The 21,218-nt window shown below is 38.3% G+C and overlaps 1 protein-coding gene across 1 annotated transcript in view; it reads left to right on the top strand.

Moving 5' to 3' along the window:
- Window positions 1-20,206, top strand: part of LOC140226136 (dihydrolipoyllysine-residue succinyltransferase component of 2-oxoglutarate dehydrogenase complex, mitochondrial-like) — a 55,285-nt gene extending 35,079 nt beyond the window's left edge. The window contains exons 9-15 of the mRNA XM_072306629.1: window positions 8,759-8,844; window positions 10,137-10,234; window positions 13,615-13,745; window positions 15,445-15,512; window positions 16,873-16,956; window positions 17,761-17,928; window positions 19,215-20,206. Of these exons, the coding sequence (XP_072162730.1) occupies window positions 8,759-8,844; window positions 10,137-10,234; window positions 13,615-13,745; window positions 15,445-15,512; window positions 16,873-16,956; window positions 17,761-17,928; window positions 19,215-19,349 (770 nt within the window). The 3' untranslated portion in view covers window positions 19,350-20,206. The remainder of the gene's footprint in view (window positions 1-8,758; window positions 8,845-10,136; window positions 10,235-13,614; window positions 13,746-15,444; window positions 15,513-16,872; window positions 16,957-17,760; window positions 17,929-19,214) is intronic.
- Window positions 20,207-21,218: the final 1,012 nt, after the last annotated feature.

The raw sequence follows: 21,218 nt of genomic DNA, 5'->3' as shown, positions 1-21,218 counted from the left end.
ATCATATAACAAAAGCACTTAGCTATTTTGAGCTGCTTGCAGGAAACCGGTCGACACTTGAGTGGTTGTAACATTATCTTCATGTCTGTATTTCTCTTGAATTCCCTCTGAGCTGTTGCTACATTTCACTGTTTTCTTTCCAAATAATTTTTTTTTTTTTTAATCCAAAGGGTTTGTTTGCTTTTGAATTATTGTTTTGCAGAATTGATGGAAGAAAGACAGAAGTCAATTTTACGTTTTGAGATATTAGTGATAGAAGCAGGAGAATGCATGACCATCTAAATGGGGGTGAATCGTTCTCTGAGAGCCATGTAGTAGGGATAGGGTTATCTAGATCTTTTGATTGTGGCATTGTTTGTTTAAAACTTTTTTTTTTCCTGATGCGGAAAAAGAAAAAAAAAATGAAAAAGAGAGAAAACAAGGAATGTACTTTTCTGACATTGGATATTCAGAAGTTATCTGGAGGTTGTGTCGCAGAAAGAAATTGTCGTGTGAACGGAGAGGAATAATATCTCTGTAGAAGTGAAACTAGAATCAGCTGATGTGTCATGCATTTCTTGTCTTGTTAGTCAACTACTGAGAGGTCAATGACCTATACAGTGTGCCCTTTTTATTTGACTTGTCTGTTTTGTTTGTTTTTGCTGCGGGTGAACTGAGGTCTGAGAACTTTGAGGGTAGGCTATCTTGATTGACAGGGCATGGTAATTATTGAAGTTTTCTTCTCATGGCTGTGTGAGTAAGGCATGCCAGACAAATGAGAGTCTAATGACATGGGAAAAAAAGAAAGAAATGCAACCAGCATTTGAAAGGTTAAGTATGGTCACATTTGGAGGTGATGGCAGGCGCTATGTCACCTTGCCATTCAACCCATTTTGCCACTGCAAATTTATTCACATTTCTGTGAATCATTGAAAAAGATACTCTGCAAGTTTTTTTTCTGACTCCTGCAAATGAGCTTGAGTATTTTTGATGTTTGTTTTCTTCGAAGGATAAAGTCAAGGCTGCTATTATCAACTTTCCCATGTTTGAAACACATATCAATACCCACTATCCAAAGGGCATATTACAAATGCCTTTCAGATCATTTTGCGCAGTTTGACCCAAGGAGCAGAGATGTGTACTTGTAGCTGGCAGTGGTTGGTGTGGGCAAGTCTGAGCTATAAATATGTTTCAAAACGACATTGCATTTATCAACCCAGCCGAAACACATTTGCAATCACACTTTTTTTTTTTTTTTTTGACATTTCAGAAATGAGTCTCCAACCCCTTATTCAAAACAGCTTTTACCAAGTGCCCAAAACTCCCTAAAAAGTTGTTTGGAAACTTCAATTCTGCGACAGAAGTGAGCTGATAAATGCACCCAAGGTGACAACAGGTCTCGAAAGTGTAGCACAAGTGTCAAAACACCCTAACCCATCAAATATGGCCCAAGTGCAATATATTGAAGTTATTGCATGTGGCATATGAATACAATGTAGCAACACTCAGTAATACTACTGGATTAGAAAAAAACGAACATAACTTTAAACAAATATACAGACTTTACTCTGCATGTCTCAATGATCAGAAATTAAGAATTTTACATCTTGGGTAAGTGTCATGTACCTGGAATTTGGGGGAAAACTTTGAAACTAAAGACTGTAGTTCGCACAGACCAGTAGAGAGTAACTTGCGATGAACACTTTTTTTGTTTTGGGTGTAAAAGTGAACACATTTATGGAGGACTACAATTTGCTCTCAGTATATTATGTTTGTATGTTTTTGACACTGACAGACAATGAACTACAAAATAATCACAAGAAAATCAGTGTGGTCACATTATCTTATATCTAAAAGAGGGAGGGGATGGATCTAAAGCTAGGTCATGTTATAGGAAGATATGAATGTTCCATGTGTGTTGCAGAAATACCTTCTTCTTTTTTTAATTCCTCTTTCCTGAAGGGTGGAGAAGCATCTTCTTCTTTTTTTTTTTAAAATCATTTTAAAACCAGGTTATCACCATTCTTATTCTTGTGGACTTAACACCCCTTTTGCCATAGGTGTATGGCTACCGAAGTATCAAAGTAGCGCTAGGGAATGTAAAGGGTGTTTTCCATTGATAACAACAGACAGTGGTGCTGTAATATGATGCTACCGGGAGTCACTTTTTCACAGATAGATGGAGAGGGATAGTTTGAGAGAGAGGATAATATAGTTATTCCTTTGTTGTGGTTTTTGGTACATTTACAATACATTTCAAAAACTGTTAGATTATGTGCCAACATTAGGGAAGTGCCAGAATACCTCTATAAAGATACAAGGGACATCAGTGGAAAAGTTTCATTTCTCAATTTGAAGACCCGAAGTGAGCTTGATTCAAAGATTCAGTACATGTTAACAGAAATGCGTACAGATGAAGTTTCCCATGTTCTCACGGATAGGCTACTGCCTCCCACTCCCCTGAAATTATTTTTGATACATTCACGTTCTTCCAAGTGCTAGTATTTTTGCACCCTCCATATGCAGTGGTTGAATGATGAAAATAAAGTCAGTGTAGTTGCAGAGGAAACTTAGCAGCTGAACCACGCATGGCTTTTTGGTATGTGTGTGTGTGTGTGTTTTGTTTTATTACTTTCTCAGGCAAAAGAGGTTGTATATTTAGACTATGATTGCACTTTAGCTCCACTGGAAGGATTCTGTAACTTTCCTGAGTTGCGATACCCAGTGGCTTGGTAAAAAAGGGGTGACTAAACCAAGACAGATTAGATATAATGGGATAATTTGATAATTGAAGATAATAAGTACAGGTTCTCTGAGCCATTTCTGGGACTGTCAGTTGATAGGAGGGCTTTTGTCGCCCTCCAATCTTGCTGATTACAAGCATCCTGTGAGGATAAAGCTTGCCTGACATTCTCAATTGTCAAGCCCAAACACTTAGGAATCACATTAGACAGTCAGTTCAGACATTCTGGTCGGCATTAATCCCGATAAAACCAGGGGTCACTGAATGTACTCGGGGAGAAATAAGAAAGTACGAGCCTGGGTCACACGATCGCCATGAGGTGGCACAATCACGTAACAGTTGCGAAACAAATGCTTTTCCCCCCTTTTTTCCCTTCCTTTCTCGTCATCTAGGATTGTCACTGAGAAATCCTCCTAATCCAGCTAAATTCTGTTTCTGCCATTTTCCAAAATCAGATTAAGCTGAAATCTTGGTGCATTTTGAAGCAACTGTTCCCTGCGATCTGTGTCAGCCAGATTTAACACAAATCTCATTTTCTGCTCTCTCTGACAGTCATTTGTGAAGGAATAAAAAGTCTGAAAGTTTCAGAAAAGAATCGCTTGACTCACAAATGTAATCAGCTTGGACAATAGTCCTTATAATACCGGAAATTCCTCGTTTGAATACTAAGAATGGTTATTCCACAAATGTCATGATCAATTTTTGGTTGTGCCTGCCACGGTCCATGGTGCTAATCCTTATTGACTGAAATAACCCCACACATACTCACCTCTCTAGGACAATAAGCATGGGCATTACGTAAATTGTGATCTGCCATACGATTGTAGATGTTAATACCCATGACGGGGACAATAATACTCATTTATTTTTGTTGCTGCATTTGGCATGAATTTATGTACCTGCATGACTTAGTTGTTTAGTGTGTGTGTTCGTTTGTTTCTGCATGTGTATGTGTGCATGTCTGCGTGTGTGAGTACGTGAGTGTGTGTGTGTGTGTGTGTGTGTGTGTGTGTGTGTGTGTGTGTGAGAATGTGTGTTGTCCAGGATGACAAATGATAAAGAAGAAAACAGGAGTAAACCATTTCATGCATGGACAGTCTGAACCGAGACTTAAAACGTACGCACAGGTAGCTCTGCAAGTTTCATACGTCTAGGTTATCGTGATAAAAGATATTGTAAGCAACAGGCAGTTTAAAAACAGGTATTCCACCAAACAGTGTTCATTGCCTGTAACATGTGATTCACATGCTTGCTTGTGGAAGTACTACAGTGTGTATGTGTGTACTGACATGTTCACACATGGCATTATACCCTGTATATTGAAGAGATTTACCTTGTATTTTGTGAGCACTAAGGTATTGTTTATGATTCATGTTCAAACATGCAAACCTGTTTGTATGAACATAGATTTTGCTTGAAATGAGATGATACCAGTGTAAACAGTTATGAGACAAAAAAAGCACAATGAACAAGATTACCCAAGCAATTCGTGCATGAACTGCTTACCGTATTAGTGTAAAGCTTTAGTCCATAAATGGCATCCAATAAAACCAATGATATGCAGATAAAAGAGAGAATGCAGTAAATCATGTGCTGTGCAGCTCACAGCGGTTACTTTTGTCATAAGGAATTGTTGATATACAACAATCTTGTAGTAACCTTCAAGTATGCATATACCAGGTAGTCATTCTGATGATGAACTCGATTTGTAAGTAGCTTCAGACAATGCAGGTAGGAATATGTGGGCAGGTGTATGACATATCATTAGAGTTTCACTTTGTTTCAGAAATTTTAGCAGTAGTTAGCACTCAGATTCCACCGAAACTTGTTAAAAATGCATGCCCTCATGCACTCCTTCAGAAGTTTGCCTGAGGAGATCATGGTACCAACAAGTTGTTAGCTTCGCTGTCTTTTACCTTCTGCCGTAAACTTCCAATATTGGCAGACATTTTTGCCTTTTCTTCTACCTACCGTCTAAGTTTACGGTGGCACTTTGCCGTAGACGCAGCCCCCTCTGATTGAATCACATCCCTTCCAGTAAAGTCTTCTTTTTCTCATTAATCACTTACTGTCTTGGATTATTCATTGCAGGCATGTCTTTGAGGGTGATTTCCAGTCTTCAGCAAGCCTGGAGTTTGCTTTTAATGTGAATAATTCACCAATCTTTGCTCACACATCTCCACCCAAGCACCCTCGTTACGCTGTGCCTATCAGCAGACCGCTTTTAGCCTCTCTCTTGTCGCAACCATTTTTATAACTTTTGGGTCAAGATTTTATGGCAACTTCTTTGCGATTAAGATTTGTGCACTCAGGTTTTTATTACCATATTTCTCTTCGATCCAGACTGAAGCGATAGAGTTTGCATAAGAGGTTTCCTGGCAAAACTTGCCTGAATAATTGATCAGGTCTAAGTGCTGCTTTCCTCTTCCTCGTGAGAAAACTGTGCTCAGAGAAGCAAAGGTTAATATGGCTCTGTGTGTTTCTGTTTGTGTGGATCTCTGGTGTGTGTGTGTACACCAAAGAAGTCCACAAGTCTTTCTATCTGTTTTTAACCCTTCTATGGCTTGACTCTACCTTTAGTCCATGGGCCAAGACCCGAAAAATGGGTTGTTGGTACCATCTGAGGTGGCAAAACCTTTTTGGTGTCAGTTTGTTTGTCGGGCATAGATATGCTTATCAAGCTATGATAGCATTTCCAAATGAGTAGCTTAGTCATAATAAATGAATTTTTAACCAATTTGGTCTCGTTTTTATATCCCTATACTTCTGAATCGAAACTAAACCGCTATACAAAGAAGAGCACTGCCTTCTGTATGTCCACAGGTGTTCTGTTGTAAACGCGGTGCGCTTAGTCTTTATTCAAGGCAGCGAAGGGAATATCCAAAGGGTTATGATGTCCACAGCTGTCACGCGGTGCGCTTAGTCTTTATCTAGACCAATGTACCGTTATCATATTTAAAGTTCCTCATAAAAGGGATTATCTATACTGTTTTTATACTACCCTATCAACAAATACATCAGTTTTAAACAAAAATCACTCTGTTCATTTACCACATTTCATTATAATGTATCGTAGTGTACCGGTACATTGTTTTTGCATTATCTTATATTGTTGGAGGGAAATACAGCGACATTGGCGTGGTATCAGCGTTTTCACCATAGCGTTTTCGCTGGAAAATGATAAATAATTGAAAGATACGGTAAAATTCACGAGGAATTGTTTTTGTTGTTGTTGTTGTTGTTGTTTTTAGATAAAAGGATATACACTGTATCATACGCTTTGGATATTCCCTTCGCCGTCTAGAATAAAGACTAAGCGCTGTGGACATCATAACCTTTGGATATTCCCTTCGCTGCCTTGAATAAAGACTAAGCGCACCGCGTTTACAACAGAACACCTGTGAACATACCATAGAGCTGCATTTTACAGCTCTATGGAACATACAGAAGACAGTGCTCTTCTTTGTACAGCGGTTAGTTTCGATTCAGAAGTATAGGGATATAAAAACGAGACCACATTGGTTAAAAATTCATTTACTATGACTAAGCTACTCATTTGGAAATGCTATCATGGCTTGATAAGCATATCTATGCCCGACAAACAAAATGACACCAAAAAGGTTTTGCCACCTCAGATGGTACCAATATCTGGCCTGGCCCATGGACTACTTCTTCATTTCTTGAGTGGAGAGTCAACTACTTTTGTCGACTACTTTTAGCAGAAATACTGATCCTACACACTTCCATCCTGTAGGTGTAGAAAGGAGGAGTCGGTTGAGACTGCAAATTTGTTCTATTGAGTTTTATACCTACGGTGGGAAAGGTTCAAGAAAGTTTATTACAATTTTAATTCTTTCTAATGAAGAACAGCAATGCAAAAACCAAGTTAAGATACTGAAATCACCACTTTTAATGGATGTTGCATGTGTGTACAAAAACATCATCTGTTTTCTCATTTTCTACTTTGTTTTTCAGTGTCACATGGTTGTGATAACAGCTATGTTACGGTACTCTTTCCTTGTTTGTCGTGCAGTTTACTGGCAATACTGTCTTCTTAAAGGGACTGTAGAGTACTGGTTGAAGTGGGAATTCAGGTTTATATCATTCCTGAGTGAGAAAAGGAGAAGCCTCTTATGAAATATGAAAGAGCATGTAATTTTAAGAAGGATTCAACGTTTATTTGATGAAAATTGGTTTTCAAATGGCTGAGATATCCAAAAAAGTGATAATAATAAAAGGCGACAGGCCACGCCTTTTATTAGGATCTCTTTGTTTCACCTTGTTTTTGGATATCTCAGCCATTTCAAAACCGATTTTCATCGAATAAACTTTTGATACCCCTTTAGAATTGCATGCTCTTTGACATCTCAAAGAGTGGTTTCTGAATATCTCGCAAAATGTTAAAAGCTAAATTCTCGCCTCAACCAGAACTGTACACACCCTTTAATAGTAAATGATACACGAACTTTTTTTCTTTTTTGTGCAGAAATATTCTTTAGCTTTAATAGGTTTGGTAACCCTTCCTGTCTTGTGGGCAAGATGTTGACATACAATGTCAGTAGGATTTGAAGATGGCAGTTCAGAAAGGATTAATCTGGCTTTTGTGTGTTGTCTTTCAGTCATTATTCATGTTTGTTCCTCATTTTCTTTCTTTGTTTGTTTCTTTTTTTTTGGGGGGGGGGGGATGGGGGTCTATCACAGTCTTGAGTATTATTCACTAGCAGCAATTTTCATGCCCTGTGTATTCACAGAGAGAAAATTATGCTAATAGCAACCATCTGGAACCACACCACGTCACTGCCATGGTGTGTAGTTTGTCATCATCTTGTGCTGACATCAAACAATGAATGAGTCAAGAATGTAGGAATGGGTGCAAAAAAAAAAAAATGTAGTTGAATGAAATAGGGTATTCTTTTGATAACAGTGCTTAATAGTGTGGAATAATCTGCTCTTTATGCATTGATGCTACTTGTTGATTTAGTGCTTCTTTGGCTTAGTTGTACATGAGCATTATGCTTCATTTGCTGTGTACACACCACAGCCTAAATGGGATCCCCCATCATTTCAAGAAGGAATTCTTTTGTGACTTTTTTTTTTGGAGGGGGGGGGGGGGGGTGGGGGTGGGGGTGAGATATCAAGGGGATGAAACATAGCTTCATGCAGGTTCACAATCACTTATATACAGTATGTAAAATTTCCTCAACACCCTGTGCCATTTGACCTTCTTGCACTCAAATTACCATGGTAATCAATGAACAATTTCTGATTTTACTCTTTGTTAGTTCCACATACCTGATGTGTCTGCAGATTGCTTATATAGAAGGTATAATTTTTTTTTTTTTGTTCTTTTTTTTTTTTGGGGGGGGGGGAGGAGATATTGCTGCCCATGGTGCACACCACACATATGGGAAGTCAAGGGACCTTGTGACTGGATTTACCAAACGTGATGAAATGTAGCTATGTGACATGAAGAATGTAGATAGAATTAGTCCAGTAGAAATCATGTTATAATTTTTTTGTTGTTTTAATGATTTAGTATTTAGATCTGTCTACACAGTTTACTGAAAGAGGCATTACATATTTTAATATAACAAACCCAAAAGACAAAAAGTTGGGTATAGACAGAGTTGTTTGGGAGACTTCACAGAACAGAGATGAGTCTGAGTTGTATTTTGTCCATGTCCATTTCTGTTCAGTGGACGTATAGCATGTCTGATCAAGTGAATGTGTAGAACCTTTCATGTACTATTCTCTTTTGATTTATGATGATTCCCAAGTACCACTGTAAGTGTGTGGTGCGTGGTATAGGCATAGCCATGCGAGATGATACTACCACTCATATATGTTCTTGGAAAATTTGCCGGAAAAGAATTCCATGTAATGGAAGACTGCATGGATATGTCATTATGCATGGGATCTGCATTAATTGTTGCACACTTCCAGAATTCCATGTAATGGAAGACTGCATGGATATGTCATTATGCATGGGATCTGCATTAATTGTTGCACAATTGTTGTTCTCCTTGTTTATTGCAGCTTCAGAGGTACCCATTCAAGCTGCTTCTCAGCCAGGCACACCAGTGGAGTACCCAGCTGGCTTTGCAGCAAGGACAGAGCAGCGGGTTGGTAGTGATGCTCACCAGTTTCACATTTTACCAAAGACACTGATTTTTTCCCCTCCTTTTTTTAATAATCTGAACAATGTTTTGAGGGTGTGCAATACAAGATGTAGTTATGTCTTGATGTGGTACAACATGTACTGTACGAGCTGAAATTTTCGTGATGGTTTTATTTTCGCCAATTTCGCGAGTCGCCTTTGAATCGCGAAAATAACAACAGGCGAAAATAACAACGCGCAAATAAGTAAGTTCAGTTAGACCCTCGCAACCGCAAAATTAACAACACGCGAAAATGTCCTCGAAGGACCAATTCGCGAAAATATCTGTAAGCGAAAATTTCAGCTCCTACAGTATGAGTTGTATGTGCCTGGAATGAAATTACAATTTAAATACGATAGTTTCAAACTTTCATATTTGTTTTTAGTTCTGTTTTATTTTTTGATCTTTCTGTACTGTCACTTCATATCTTCAAAAGTCACCCATCAAGTAATGTAGATTGAGGAGGCCCAAATGTGCTCAAGTGAAACATTTAACATGTGATCTTTAGGTCTTGTTTGTGTTTCAGTCAGTCAAGTTTTTGTTTTGTTTCTGTTTTCACACAGTTAAAGGGTGTGTACAGTTCTGGTTGAGGTGAGGATTTAGCTTTTAACGTTTTGTGAGATATTCAGAAACCACTCTATGAGATGTCAAAGAGCATGCAATTCTAAGGGGTATCAAAAGTTTATTTGATCAAAATCGGTTTTGAAATGGCTGAGATATCCAAAAACGAGGTGAAACAAAGAGATCCTAATAAAAGGCGTGACCTGTCGCCTTTCATTATTATCACTTTTTTTTGATATCTCAGCCATTTGAAAACCAATTTTCATCAAATAAACGTTGAATCCTTCTTGAAATTACATACTCTTTCATATTTCATAAGAGGTGTCTCATTATCTCACTTAGGAATGTTCAAAACATGAATCCCCACCTCAACCAGTACTGTACAGTCCCTTGAAAAGCTGTGCAGCTTATTTCTGTGTTTTCAAACTAACTGTAACACACTACTCCACAATTATGGACCCATATGAAAAACATCTGATATATTCTGTTGTAGTCTTTAAAATGACAATTATAAAAATCAGATTGCCGCTTTTGGCACTTTGTAATTCAGTAGATTGAATAAGACTCTGAACATCTATGAAAAGTCACTCTTTCCTTCGCCATACTGGTTGCATGCAGGGAAAAAAATATAAATGAAAATCTGTACTGGAACACGTATTTTTACTGTTGTTGTTGTTGGGTTGGTTTGTTTTCAGGTGAAGATGTCACGCATGAGGCTAAGAATAGCACAGAGACTTAAGGATGCCCAGAATACCAATGCCATGCTGACAACCTTCAATGAGCTGGACATGAGGTTAGAAGTGCCTTGGTAGTAGTAATGCTAACAATGCCAATGCAAATACTGCGACTACTACTGCTAATATTACTGAAAATAAAATTACATTGATGATGGTAATTGTAGCAAAGGTTATAATTATAACAGCAGTAACCATTCCTCATACAGTCTGTCCTCTGTAATCCAGCCATCGTGTTTCCAGATCATTCTTTTATCTGGACGTGAGCTAGCGCATGAGTGTCTTTGCATTGTCATGCATGTTCAGAGTGAAATATTAATAAAACCAAACACAAAACAACAATTCACTTGCAACATAACAGTCAGAACATAAATGGGGGTTTACTATGACCAGGGAGGTGGAATCCACCTCCCTGCTATGACACAATGTATATTTACACTGCCCACAATGCTGTCACTGAAGGGAGTGTGCCACTCGTCTGGTGGTCTGTTTAACGAGATGGTTGTGGGGGAGAAACTCCCCATTTTGGGGAATCTTTGCTTGTTCGTAAACTCAAAGAACAGAAACGAACAAGAAAGAGTGTTTACACATACAGCTAACTCTGTGTAAGTCGATCTTGACGGGGAAATATGTTGACTTATATTAAACTTCTACGTGTGCCCCCACCCCCCCCCCCCAAAACAAAAAACAAAAACGTCCCTATCTTCGAATGGGAGTGTGTGCGGCTACATCTGCTTCACCTCGTCAGGATTGCATATTGCCCCGGCGGACATGAGCATCTTGAATGCAAAGGTTCAGGTTGCAGACGCAAGAAGATTATTATCCCTTGATATAAAATGTCATTAAGACGTTCATGGAAAGAACATATGCAGGAATCCATTCATCTGGACCGACATTGCGCTATCTGTACACCTCGAATAGATCCTTAAATTTATGCTGTATAAACATGCTCTGTGATACAATGTGCATTGTACATCAGCGCAATATTGATGAATAGAAAAAACAGGAAATGCGACGTGAAAGTGCCTAGAGTATTCTCATGATTTTAAAAAAACAATGTCTTGATGCTTTTTGCCGAATGTTTCGAATATGACAATAAATTTAATTATGTCCGGAGTTAATGAATCTTCACATCGTCTCCATGATGTGGAGAATGAAGGAAACATGTGACAGGCACAAAGAAAGCCCTACAAAACAGACAGATCTGTGAGTACTTATGATTAAATGAGAAGAAAAATGACTGAATAAAAAGAGAGGAAGAAAAAAGAATGTGCACCATCATACTGTCAGTGCTAATAGGTATTAATTAATTCAAATAAATGAGTTTATTTCATGCTGATTTACATACACCATTATAAGCACGTCCTAAGCTGGTTTGGAGCAATGAAATTGGCTGTTCATGTACAGGAAGAATAATTTTTATATTCGGCAGTTTGCTGCTCCATCTTGTGTTGGTCTTTGTGAGACATCTTCATTATTTCTTAGTGTTTAATTTTGCATTTTGTATAATCCTCTTGATTTGTCATGAATTAAAAATGTAATGTTGAAGACATCCTCCTTCTCCTCCCATACCCTGAACCTAAATCCAAAACATCTGCCACTATAGGTAATCGCTATTGCTGCACATGTGCGCTGTGCGATTCATGTCTGGGAGATACAACTCTTCCCGGAAAAAATAGCCTCATGAAAAAGGTCAACACACTCATCATAAAACTCATACAAACAGACAAAGGTTTGATTTTCTTGCCTTGTGGCTTTAGTCACTCTCAGCTGCACATGGCGTTCCAAGAAAACAGTCATGATGGTATGCACAATGTTTATGTAGTCTTTGTGTATACAGATACGTACAGAGCTTGCATAGTAACTGGGGTGCGGTGGCAAGTCTGGAGTCTTGCATAAACAAAATAAATGCATGGTGCACTTTGACAGTGATTGATAACACCTTGAGGCGTAATTCAACTTAGAAGGTGCAAATTTAATTACTTTTCTTTGAAACTGTCCTCAGAAATTGATCAACTTCAGCGATAAGCCAACTAAGAAAAATCAGTTTGTACAGGGGAATAAACACATAAATCGTTGAATGAAAATTGGGATTCTTTATTTTCATTGACTTAGTTGGTTATTCAACATATGCACTGTCGACTTACCCGGTGATGTGTGTATGATGTATTTCATTTTATTTCCACAGCATGGAATCATGAAACATGCAAATATGGAAATAAATATGGTCATAGTAAAATCACAATGGCTTATGTGCACCAACTTGCTAGAAAGTGTTATGCTTGAACATATCTTACTTATCCAAACATATTGCTTGAAATCTGGGTAGCCGTCAGTATCGCACATGGCCAAATAGCGGAGGGTTGGACTGTATATATGAATAAGTCTGGTTACAAAAGCAAAGACATATAATGTTTTACATTTATGTGTAAGATTTATCTGCAAAGTGTTAATATATAAACCAATAGGGAATAGTCTTGTGATTCCATGGAGCCCAAAGTTGGAGTAAGTAGTCTGGATTTTCTTTTATCCATAATAACTTTAAATAAATTCTCTCAACGGTCATTACAAATTCTGAAGTGGGACTGGGACACCCTCTGCATACTTACAAAATGCATTATGTTAGGGATTCGTGCAAATAGGATTTCACAGTGCTGGGTCACACACTTTCACTCAACCAACACTGAATTATGCCTGACTTTGGTCTAGGAGGGATTTAGCAAAACATGTATGTAATCATTCAGAGGTAGTTATATTTAAAAAAGTGTGTAGATGGTTAAAGGACAAGTTCACCTTCATAAACATAAGGAGTGAGAGAATGTAGCAATATTAGTAGAACACATCATTGAAAGTTTGAGGAAAATCTGACATTCCGTTCATAAGTTATGAATTTTTGAAGTTTTTGTGCAGTAACCGCTGGATGAGAAGACTACTGCAGTGGGTGAATAACTTAGATGTCACATGCGTACAACAATATAAGGAAAATATAAAGAGAAGTTCACAAAATTTCATCTTTTGAAAAAAGTACACATTCCCTCGACTCATTACCGACAAATGTTATGGGTAATATTATTCCCCCTGCCTTTAGAAAGAGGCAAGTCAAGTGCTCTTTTATTATGCGAAAAAAGTGAAAATATGTTGAATTTTCTTTACATTTTCTTTATACTGTTGTACGCATATGACTCACAAGCTGTAGTAGTCTCCTCATCCAGCGGTTCCAACACAACAATTTTACAAATTCATAACTTTTGCATCGATTGTCCAATTTACACCAAACTTTCACTGATGTGTTCTACTAATATTGTTGCATTCTCTCAATCCTTATGAAGGTGAACTTGTCCTTTAAGCTCAGTAGGGATGGAGATGGCAATGTGTACATACACTTATAAGAGAGAGTGTTTGAACCTCGTTTGTTGGTCCATCTCATTTGTCACATCAGTAACATCATTGCCATGAGAAACAAGCACAAAGACAGCTTCCTGAAGAAACACGGTGTTAAGCTAGGATTCATGTCAGCATTCGTCAAGGCCTCAGCCTATGCACTCAAGGACATGCCAGTGGTGAATGCAGGTTAGTAGCTTTGGTGTAATTATGGTGTACTTCGGTGTTACTAAAGATGAAGCTCGTGTATATCTAAGGTGTAGCTTGGATATAGCTTGGGTGAAGCTCAGATGATAGCAATGGTGTAGTCAGGATGTTGAGAGGGTGTAGCCAAGCAGCCAGGGAGTAGCCAGGGTGTCACTAGGATAAAGATATTATGTGGTATAGCTGTAGCAGGGGCAGCAATTTTTTTTTTCTTACATGGAGGGGGGGGGGGGGGGGGGGGGGGTTGACCAGTACAAGGGGTCTGTCTAAATGTGTCTGATGAGGTTCAGGATTACTAGGTTTCTTGCAGGCAAAACCCCTGAATAGTTATTGGAGTTAAAATGTTTTGTATTTCCTTTTTTAAAGGCAGATTTGTGCATGGACTGCTGCTTCAAGCCTGGTTTTTCTGGTTTAAGATTTGGTCCTTGGGGTTCAGTGTTATTCCTTTCTCATCCTTTTATTTGTGCTCTTTGACAAAACACTTTGTAATGAGTGACAGCCACTGTGAATGCCCAATTGTGAAGAAAGACCCAAAACATAAATGACTGTTCTTCTAGTATATCAGAGGTAAGATCTATCTAGCATACATTTTGTATGATGTGGCTTTGTTTTGTAGGGATCATATGAAGAAAGAAGTCTGAAATGTTCCCCCACTTTATTTTTCAAATGCTGTAAGTACTGCAAGATTAAAATGTTCCCATATAGGTGTCAGACGCCATATTGATTTGTCATGACAGTCGGTGACTGTCTGTATCAGACATGAGGGCTGCAACCTTTATACGTGGGACACATGGCAGCTATTTATAAGTAGGCCCGGAGAGCTGTAGGTATGACCAAATGTGAGATATGCAGCAAGTGCCTCAAATCATTGCAAGGTGACAAACATGATGTGTGGGTCTGTGCAATGTTTGGGGGGGTGTCAGCTCAGTGGGGGATTATCTGGCCTGTCACAATGGGATCAAGAGTAGAGGGTGCTCAGTGGAGTCTTAGCCATGATCACAATTGCCTAATTCTTTGGTCCCATTTTTGTGGATGATAACTAGTCCAGTCTCTGCTAGAGGAACAGGTCTTTCTCCGACAAGACAAAGGGAATTAAATCTCCCTCTGATTGTGCTCTCTGTTCCAGATTTCTCTACAACTTAATCTGTAGGTTCCTCCAGGGATTTGTCAGATCAAAAATATAATGCCGAAAAATAGAAATGGATGGACTATTTTGCAGTGTGCTTTGCCCCCGCCCCCCCCCCCCCTCAAATTTTATTGAGGAACAGGAGAGGTGAATTATAAATTAGTTCCAGACACAATTTAGGTACTTCAAATTCATTTCTTTTCTGATATGTGGGGACCACTTTTCAGGTAATATTCTATACATTTCTCTTTAACTCTATACTTTTCCTATTTGACACACCCACAGTTAAAACCAAGCAGTTTAATGATGCATGATAGAATTGTACATGATAAAAAAGATGTCGTTCATAGCATTGTTTGTATTCTGGTCTCAATTTGCAGCACATTGATCAATGGTCTGTTTCTCATGAGAATTTTAAAATTATAGTGTCCTAAACCTGTAGTCTTTTCCACAAACAGGCAAACTACCAATGTTAGAGGGATTGCTGCAGAAAAGGTCTGGTCATGATTGGCCTGTCAGTGATAATTACTTTCGACTTTCCATATCTTCTCTCTGCAGTGATTGATGAAAATGAAATTGTTTACCGTGACTATGTGGACATCAGCGTGGCAGTAGCAACTCCAAAGGTGACATTCTACCGCTGACTCATGTTTCTATCAGACTTTTTGTAACAGTTGTGTTGCTTGATACAAAGGGCATTTTACTTAGCATTTGTTTGAGACTCGTTTGTAACATTCACATTGCTGGCGGTAAAGGCCATGATCTACTGATTGCTTGCTGTATAGGACATGATCTACTTTAAAGAGTGAGCATGATATTCTTAACTGTTTCCATTCTGCTTTCTCCCATGAGGCAGTCCCCCCCCCCCCCCCATTTAATATGGATGTTCATCCTTAAGAACATCCCTTCCTTTTCCCTAACTGTTATAACGTTTGATTTGGTGCAGTACCATTTTCTGACTGCTGCTTGGTCCTTAAAGACATTATTTAATATTTGCAGATAAAAACAAAATTCCAGCTTTAGTGCTTGAAAATAGTTCTGAAATGTGAGTTAGGGGTAGAAACAACCAATGTAAAAATGTTAATCAGTATTAATGTCAAGTATTGTTAAGTATACAAAATGTAAACAATAGTTGTAATAAAATTGTTTCTAGAATACAGTTATGGTTTATTGAGAAAAATAGTGATATCTCCATATATTTTAGGCTTTATTGCAAAATGTATATATGGAAGGATGTTTTGTGCTACAAATGACCTACACATATGCATCAAGCGTAATAACTTTAAATCACTGCTCCCAGTGGTAAACAGTACCTTCAACTGCTTTGTGTTAGAATGGGGGGGGGGGGGGGGGAGGGGTGATATTTGGAGAGAAAAATGTGATGAAGGAAAGTTTTGATTGACCTGCTGCAACTTCCTGGCTTGGGAGAAAGGTTAGTAACCTGAAGCTTGAAACTTGGCATTGTGTTCACCTCTTATCACATTCTTATCTTGTTTTTATTATGCATTATGTAACAATCCCAAGGTGAACATGTTGCAAGCTAGCTCTTCGTGTATCTGACTGGGCAGTCTTCTTTTCATGATTACTTTGTGTTTTTCTTTTTTATTTGCAAAAGAAAACCTCAAGTTTTTTATAAATGTATGCAAGCACTTTTCGTATTTCTCTCTTTTTTTTCAGTGAAACATGGTGCTTGCATTTTGGTTCTCATTGTTTTACAATATTGAAAACATACATTTTTTTTTTCTTTTAGTTTTTTTCATATGAAGTCCCTGCTGTGATTCAAGTTGTGAGAATGATGTATTCTTTGTTTAACACAGGTGATGAAAAGGACAGTTGTAGTAAAGAAAACATTCAGGCCAAGATTGTCTACATCCTTCTTCATATCACCATTGATATGACGGGCATTTTACAAATATGGTAACCAGAGTTGATTGTGAAATGGCAATCTTGTTGTAACTGCTATTTGTGTATCTGTGTCCCTATTAGGGCCTGGTTGTACCCGTTCTGCGAAATGCGGATGCAATGAGTTACGCCGACGTGGAAAAAGGCCTCAATGAGCTTGGGGAGAAGGTAACACATCATGTTTAGGTTGTTTCATGAATGTTTTTTTCTTTGTTTGTGTTTGAGATGGCACTAAGGGAATTGTAGAATGTTGGAATATACCCATTTTTAGTCAAAAACCTATCAGTAGACAACAAATGTTTTCTTTGAACCAATATTTTTTTTTTTTCAACTTCTGTGTAGGTCAAAAAGTTTGTGCATGTTAGCAGTGAAAAGTGACATCAGTACTCCACAAGAACTGAGAATAACATTTTGACTTATACTTTCATTGAGAAATGCACTGTTTAAGTAGAGGAAAATAAAGGGTGACTGTTTGTTACATGTGTGACAGGAATGAAGCTAAAAATAATTGAACAAATGGCACTGATCTTGTTTGTAAGATAGCAGATATTTTTGATGTAAATTTGGCCATCATTCAATGAATCAGCATTCTGGCCATTTGAGAGGAATGCATTTATCAATCACCTCTAATAGAAACTGGAGTTGTAGACATTTTGCATCAATGATATCATTAACAAGAAGACTCGTACTTTAGAATAGGAGGATTTTTGGTAAACAACCATAAGAAGATTTGACACATCAAGCATTTAAAGAAAATTAGATAAAAAATAAAATGACAAAATATATTCACTTCTCTCTACAAAACAAGTAGGCTGTAGGACCTAAAATATGACCAAATGATTGTCACTTTAGATGCTATCTGTCAGTGGTATTTTGCAGAAATGGAGCCCATATGCCCAAGAAAACTGACATTTTTTTTTTGTCCCCCTGTAAGTTTTTCAAGTTCCAGTTCTTCCTTTCTGTCCTGCACAGGCTCGCAGTGGCACACTGGCTGTTGAGGACATGGACGGGGGTACGTTTACCATCAGCAATGGGGGCGTCTTTGGGTCCATGTTTGGCACACCCATTATCAACCCTCCCCAGTCTGCCATCCTGGGCATGCACGCCTCCTTTGACAGACCCGTCGCAATCAATGGAAAGGTGAGGCTGCTCTCCCTTTCCCCACTCTCTCTGGACATACATTTTATCACATGTACAGTTGCCGATTAGAAGAATCAAGGCTTTAGGTTTGCTTGAACTCCATGTTTGTTCTGTGTGGCGTAGTTTGCCTATTCAGCATCAACACAACTTGGACTTGTTGAATGAGATGAACGTTGAGCACTCGTGCCAACTTCTCAAATTTCACCTGCAGCTCATGAGGATATCTACCTGAGATGGAATGCATTGTTCCCGAACCCCATTTTTACCCCCTTAAAACTTCAAATAGAGTTTCTTGTATAAGGAAAGAAAAAAAGAGGCCTATGGGAACTCAGTATTGTAAGTTTGCCGATGATGTAAGTGCAACCCAAATCTACCATGATGCACACTAATAGAAACACCCATTCAGTATTGATGACTTTCATCCAAATACATATGCAGCCCTGACATTTTTTGTGGTGAAGCCTTAGCTCTTGCAAAAGGTGCTAATGAGGTAATATGAAGTTGAATGTGTGTTCAATTGAGGCCACTGGAACTTTCTGACAAAATATTTTTCCTTAATCTGAGAGCCTGTGCCTGATGTGAGCAACACATTAGAAGCCGTTCTTTACCACATTTTCGTCTTTCCTGACCTAATTTAGAAATTGTGGTATACCTTTACAAATGAGCAACACATCAGAAGCCCTATATTTAAACATTTTCTTCTTTCCTGACTTGGTTAAGCTTTGGTGTCAGATTGTTTATTTTCTTTTTTAAATCCAGTTATATTATCTGTGTTAGTCAGATATACGTATCTTGCATATCTACAAGGTTAGTGGATTTGAAGTGTGCTTCCTGATAATGGTGATCAGTAGTAACGTTGAATGCATGGATGACTGTAGTAGAGTCATATTCTCATGAAGTGGGTGCTAGAAATGAAAGAAGTCAGTCCAGAGTTGTCACTATCACACAGTGCTCCTAAGAGCCTCTTCCTCCGGACTCAAATTTGTTGCTGAATGACTCACGTCTGCTGCGATCCTATCTTAGTAAAGACAGATATGTCAGTGAAAGAAATGCCAGTTCACCCTTCATCATGGTCATTCCGTGTTTGTGGCTACATGATAAATGATGATACTTGTTTGTGTTGCTGCTAGATAACCAAACATTTTCTCAATGATGATGAGAAACCTGATAAGTTGCCATTAGAGAAGATTTCTTGGCACCATGCAAAGACAGAGAATCATTATTTGTTCCATATTCGTTGTGCTTGACTCTCTTATCCTGTACTCTTTCTTATGCCTTCCTGCTAGGTGGAGATCCGGCCGATGATGTACATTGCCCTGACTTACGATCACAGACTTATCGACGGGAGGGAAGCTGTCACCTTCCTCAAGAAAATCAAGGCCGGTGTGGAAGATCCTCACATCTTTTTACTAGATATGTGATGTGTGGGACCCCTGGGCATATTTAATAGATTTAATTTGAAGCGAGGGAATTTCCTTCGATGAGACACAGTGTTTTGAATTCACGATATGTAATAGAAAAAGATAGATAAGGAGAAATTGATAAATGAAGAATTTTTAATGACTCAAACTCCTTTCAGCTTTGAGTGAGATATGTTCATCATACCTCGGTATATCTGTCATGATAATATTGCAGGTCATTCACCTGTGCTTCAATTCAATCAGGTCTATTTCAGTAAGCATGTATGCAGCAGCCGTGTGGCAACTTGCACACAAGCAATGTGCTTTGGGTTTTTGGTTCTTGTTTTTCAGTTGCCATTCATGTGTTGAAACTTGTGCTTGTTAAAGACTTGTACAATTTAAGTGTTGGTGAGCACTAAACAAAAAATATGCACCAAACTTAAAAAAAAAAAAAAAAAAGTCAGTGCAGTTGTTAATTGCAGTACGTTGACATAACATCATAGTCCTTACATTTTAAAGACCAATGGCATTGGTTCATTCAAATTCACTAATGTCAATAGTGGAATATATCAGAAATACTGTCATGAAATATATGCATTGCTTCTTGCTTTATAGGAAGAGAGTTTTCCTTTTTGCTTGTCTGTGTTACACTTCTCACTGTCTTCCCCTGCGTTGCAGCTTTTTCCATTTTTTGCCAATTCTAGACAGTGTTTGTTTGAGAGATTTCCCAAATTCTGATGAATTTCCTGAATTAATCATCATCAAGTTATCCCATGCTGCATGTGTCATATTCGTGTAACCCTTGCATTCTTCTGCAACGCAGTTTGGTCGTCTTGTGATATATCTTAATCAGCTTTTCCAGGGTGTGTAGATGTCAAATGGGGATGGGGGTGGGGATGGGGATGGGGGGTGGGGGGTGGGGGCAGGTATGACAGAGGGTGAGCACCCTAAATTGAGACTCCATTCGAGAGGTTTCATCATTGAATGAGATGAAAAATATTCATTCGTGAAAATTTTTGTCTATTTTGTATATCTTTCTTCAACCTTGATATTTTGCCAAAGCATATTTCATATGGCTCTCTAGGTAAAACTTAAGTTTATGTTCTCTTCTCAAACTGCAGTCTCTACATATAAAAATGCGTTGTCATATCCATGGATTTGAATAGAAATACTGTTAATCGGAAAACTGTGGCAAGGAGAGTTATATTAAATTGAGGTTCCAGTGTTTGACAGTCCACGAGAGGTGGTCTCTTTTCTTGTTTATGTTTGCACAAAATATGTTTCTTTCTACATTGTATGTCAACCTATTTGCCATTGATGGGAAAACTAAAGGGTGTCTGCATTTATCTCTACTCTCATTTTATATGCAATTAGAATTCTGTAATATTACTCACAATGAAAAAAATTCTTCATAGTTTATTGGATTTCAGTTATTCTAGGCTAACCGAGAGTGAGACATTTTATTCATTCGTTACCATTTTATGATGTTTTGACAAGATGGTCATCTTTTATCTCAAAGCTCTCTAGTCCTGAGGGGGAAAAAAAAATGATAACAGTGAATTATTGTGTGACCATCGATGTCAGTCTAGTCACAAGTGATGTGTAGAATTTGAAGTAAATTATCAGTCAGACAGGGTGTATCATCTTGGATTCAGCCATCTTTAATGGATGATCCCTACAAGTGGAACAGTTCTGAGAATAGGAGAGTGAATATTATACCACGCAAGTCTTCTTTACAGTTGGAGTCATTTGAGTTTGGGGGGGGGGGGGGGGTTTCCGCTGCTGCTGCTGCTTTCAACGTTCTCACGTTTTTTGTTGAGGTAAGCGTACTGAACATGGCAACCGTATGTGAACATTGACAAGACATATGGCTGTCTTGGACAGATGTGC

Source organism: Diadema setosum, chromosome 1 (genome assembly GCF_964275005.1).
Source record: "Diadema setosum chromosome 1, eeDiaSeto1, whole genome shotgun sequence".
Classification (NCBI taxonomy): Eukaryota; Metazoa; Echinodermata; class Echinoidea; order Diadematoida; family Diadematidae; genus Diadema; species Diadema setosum.
The sequence above is the reverse complement of the archived record's forward strand: the minus strand, read 5'-3'. Positions and strand labels throughout refer to the sequence as shown.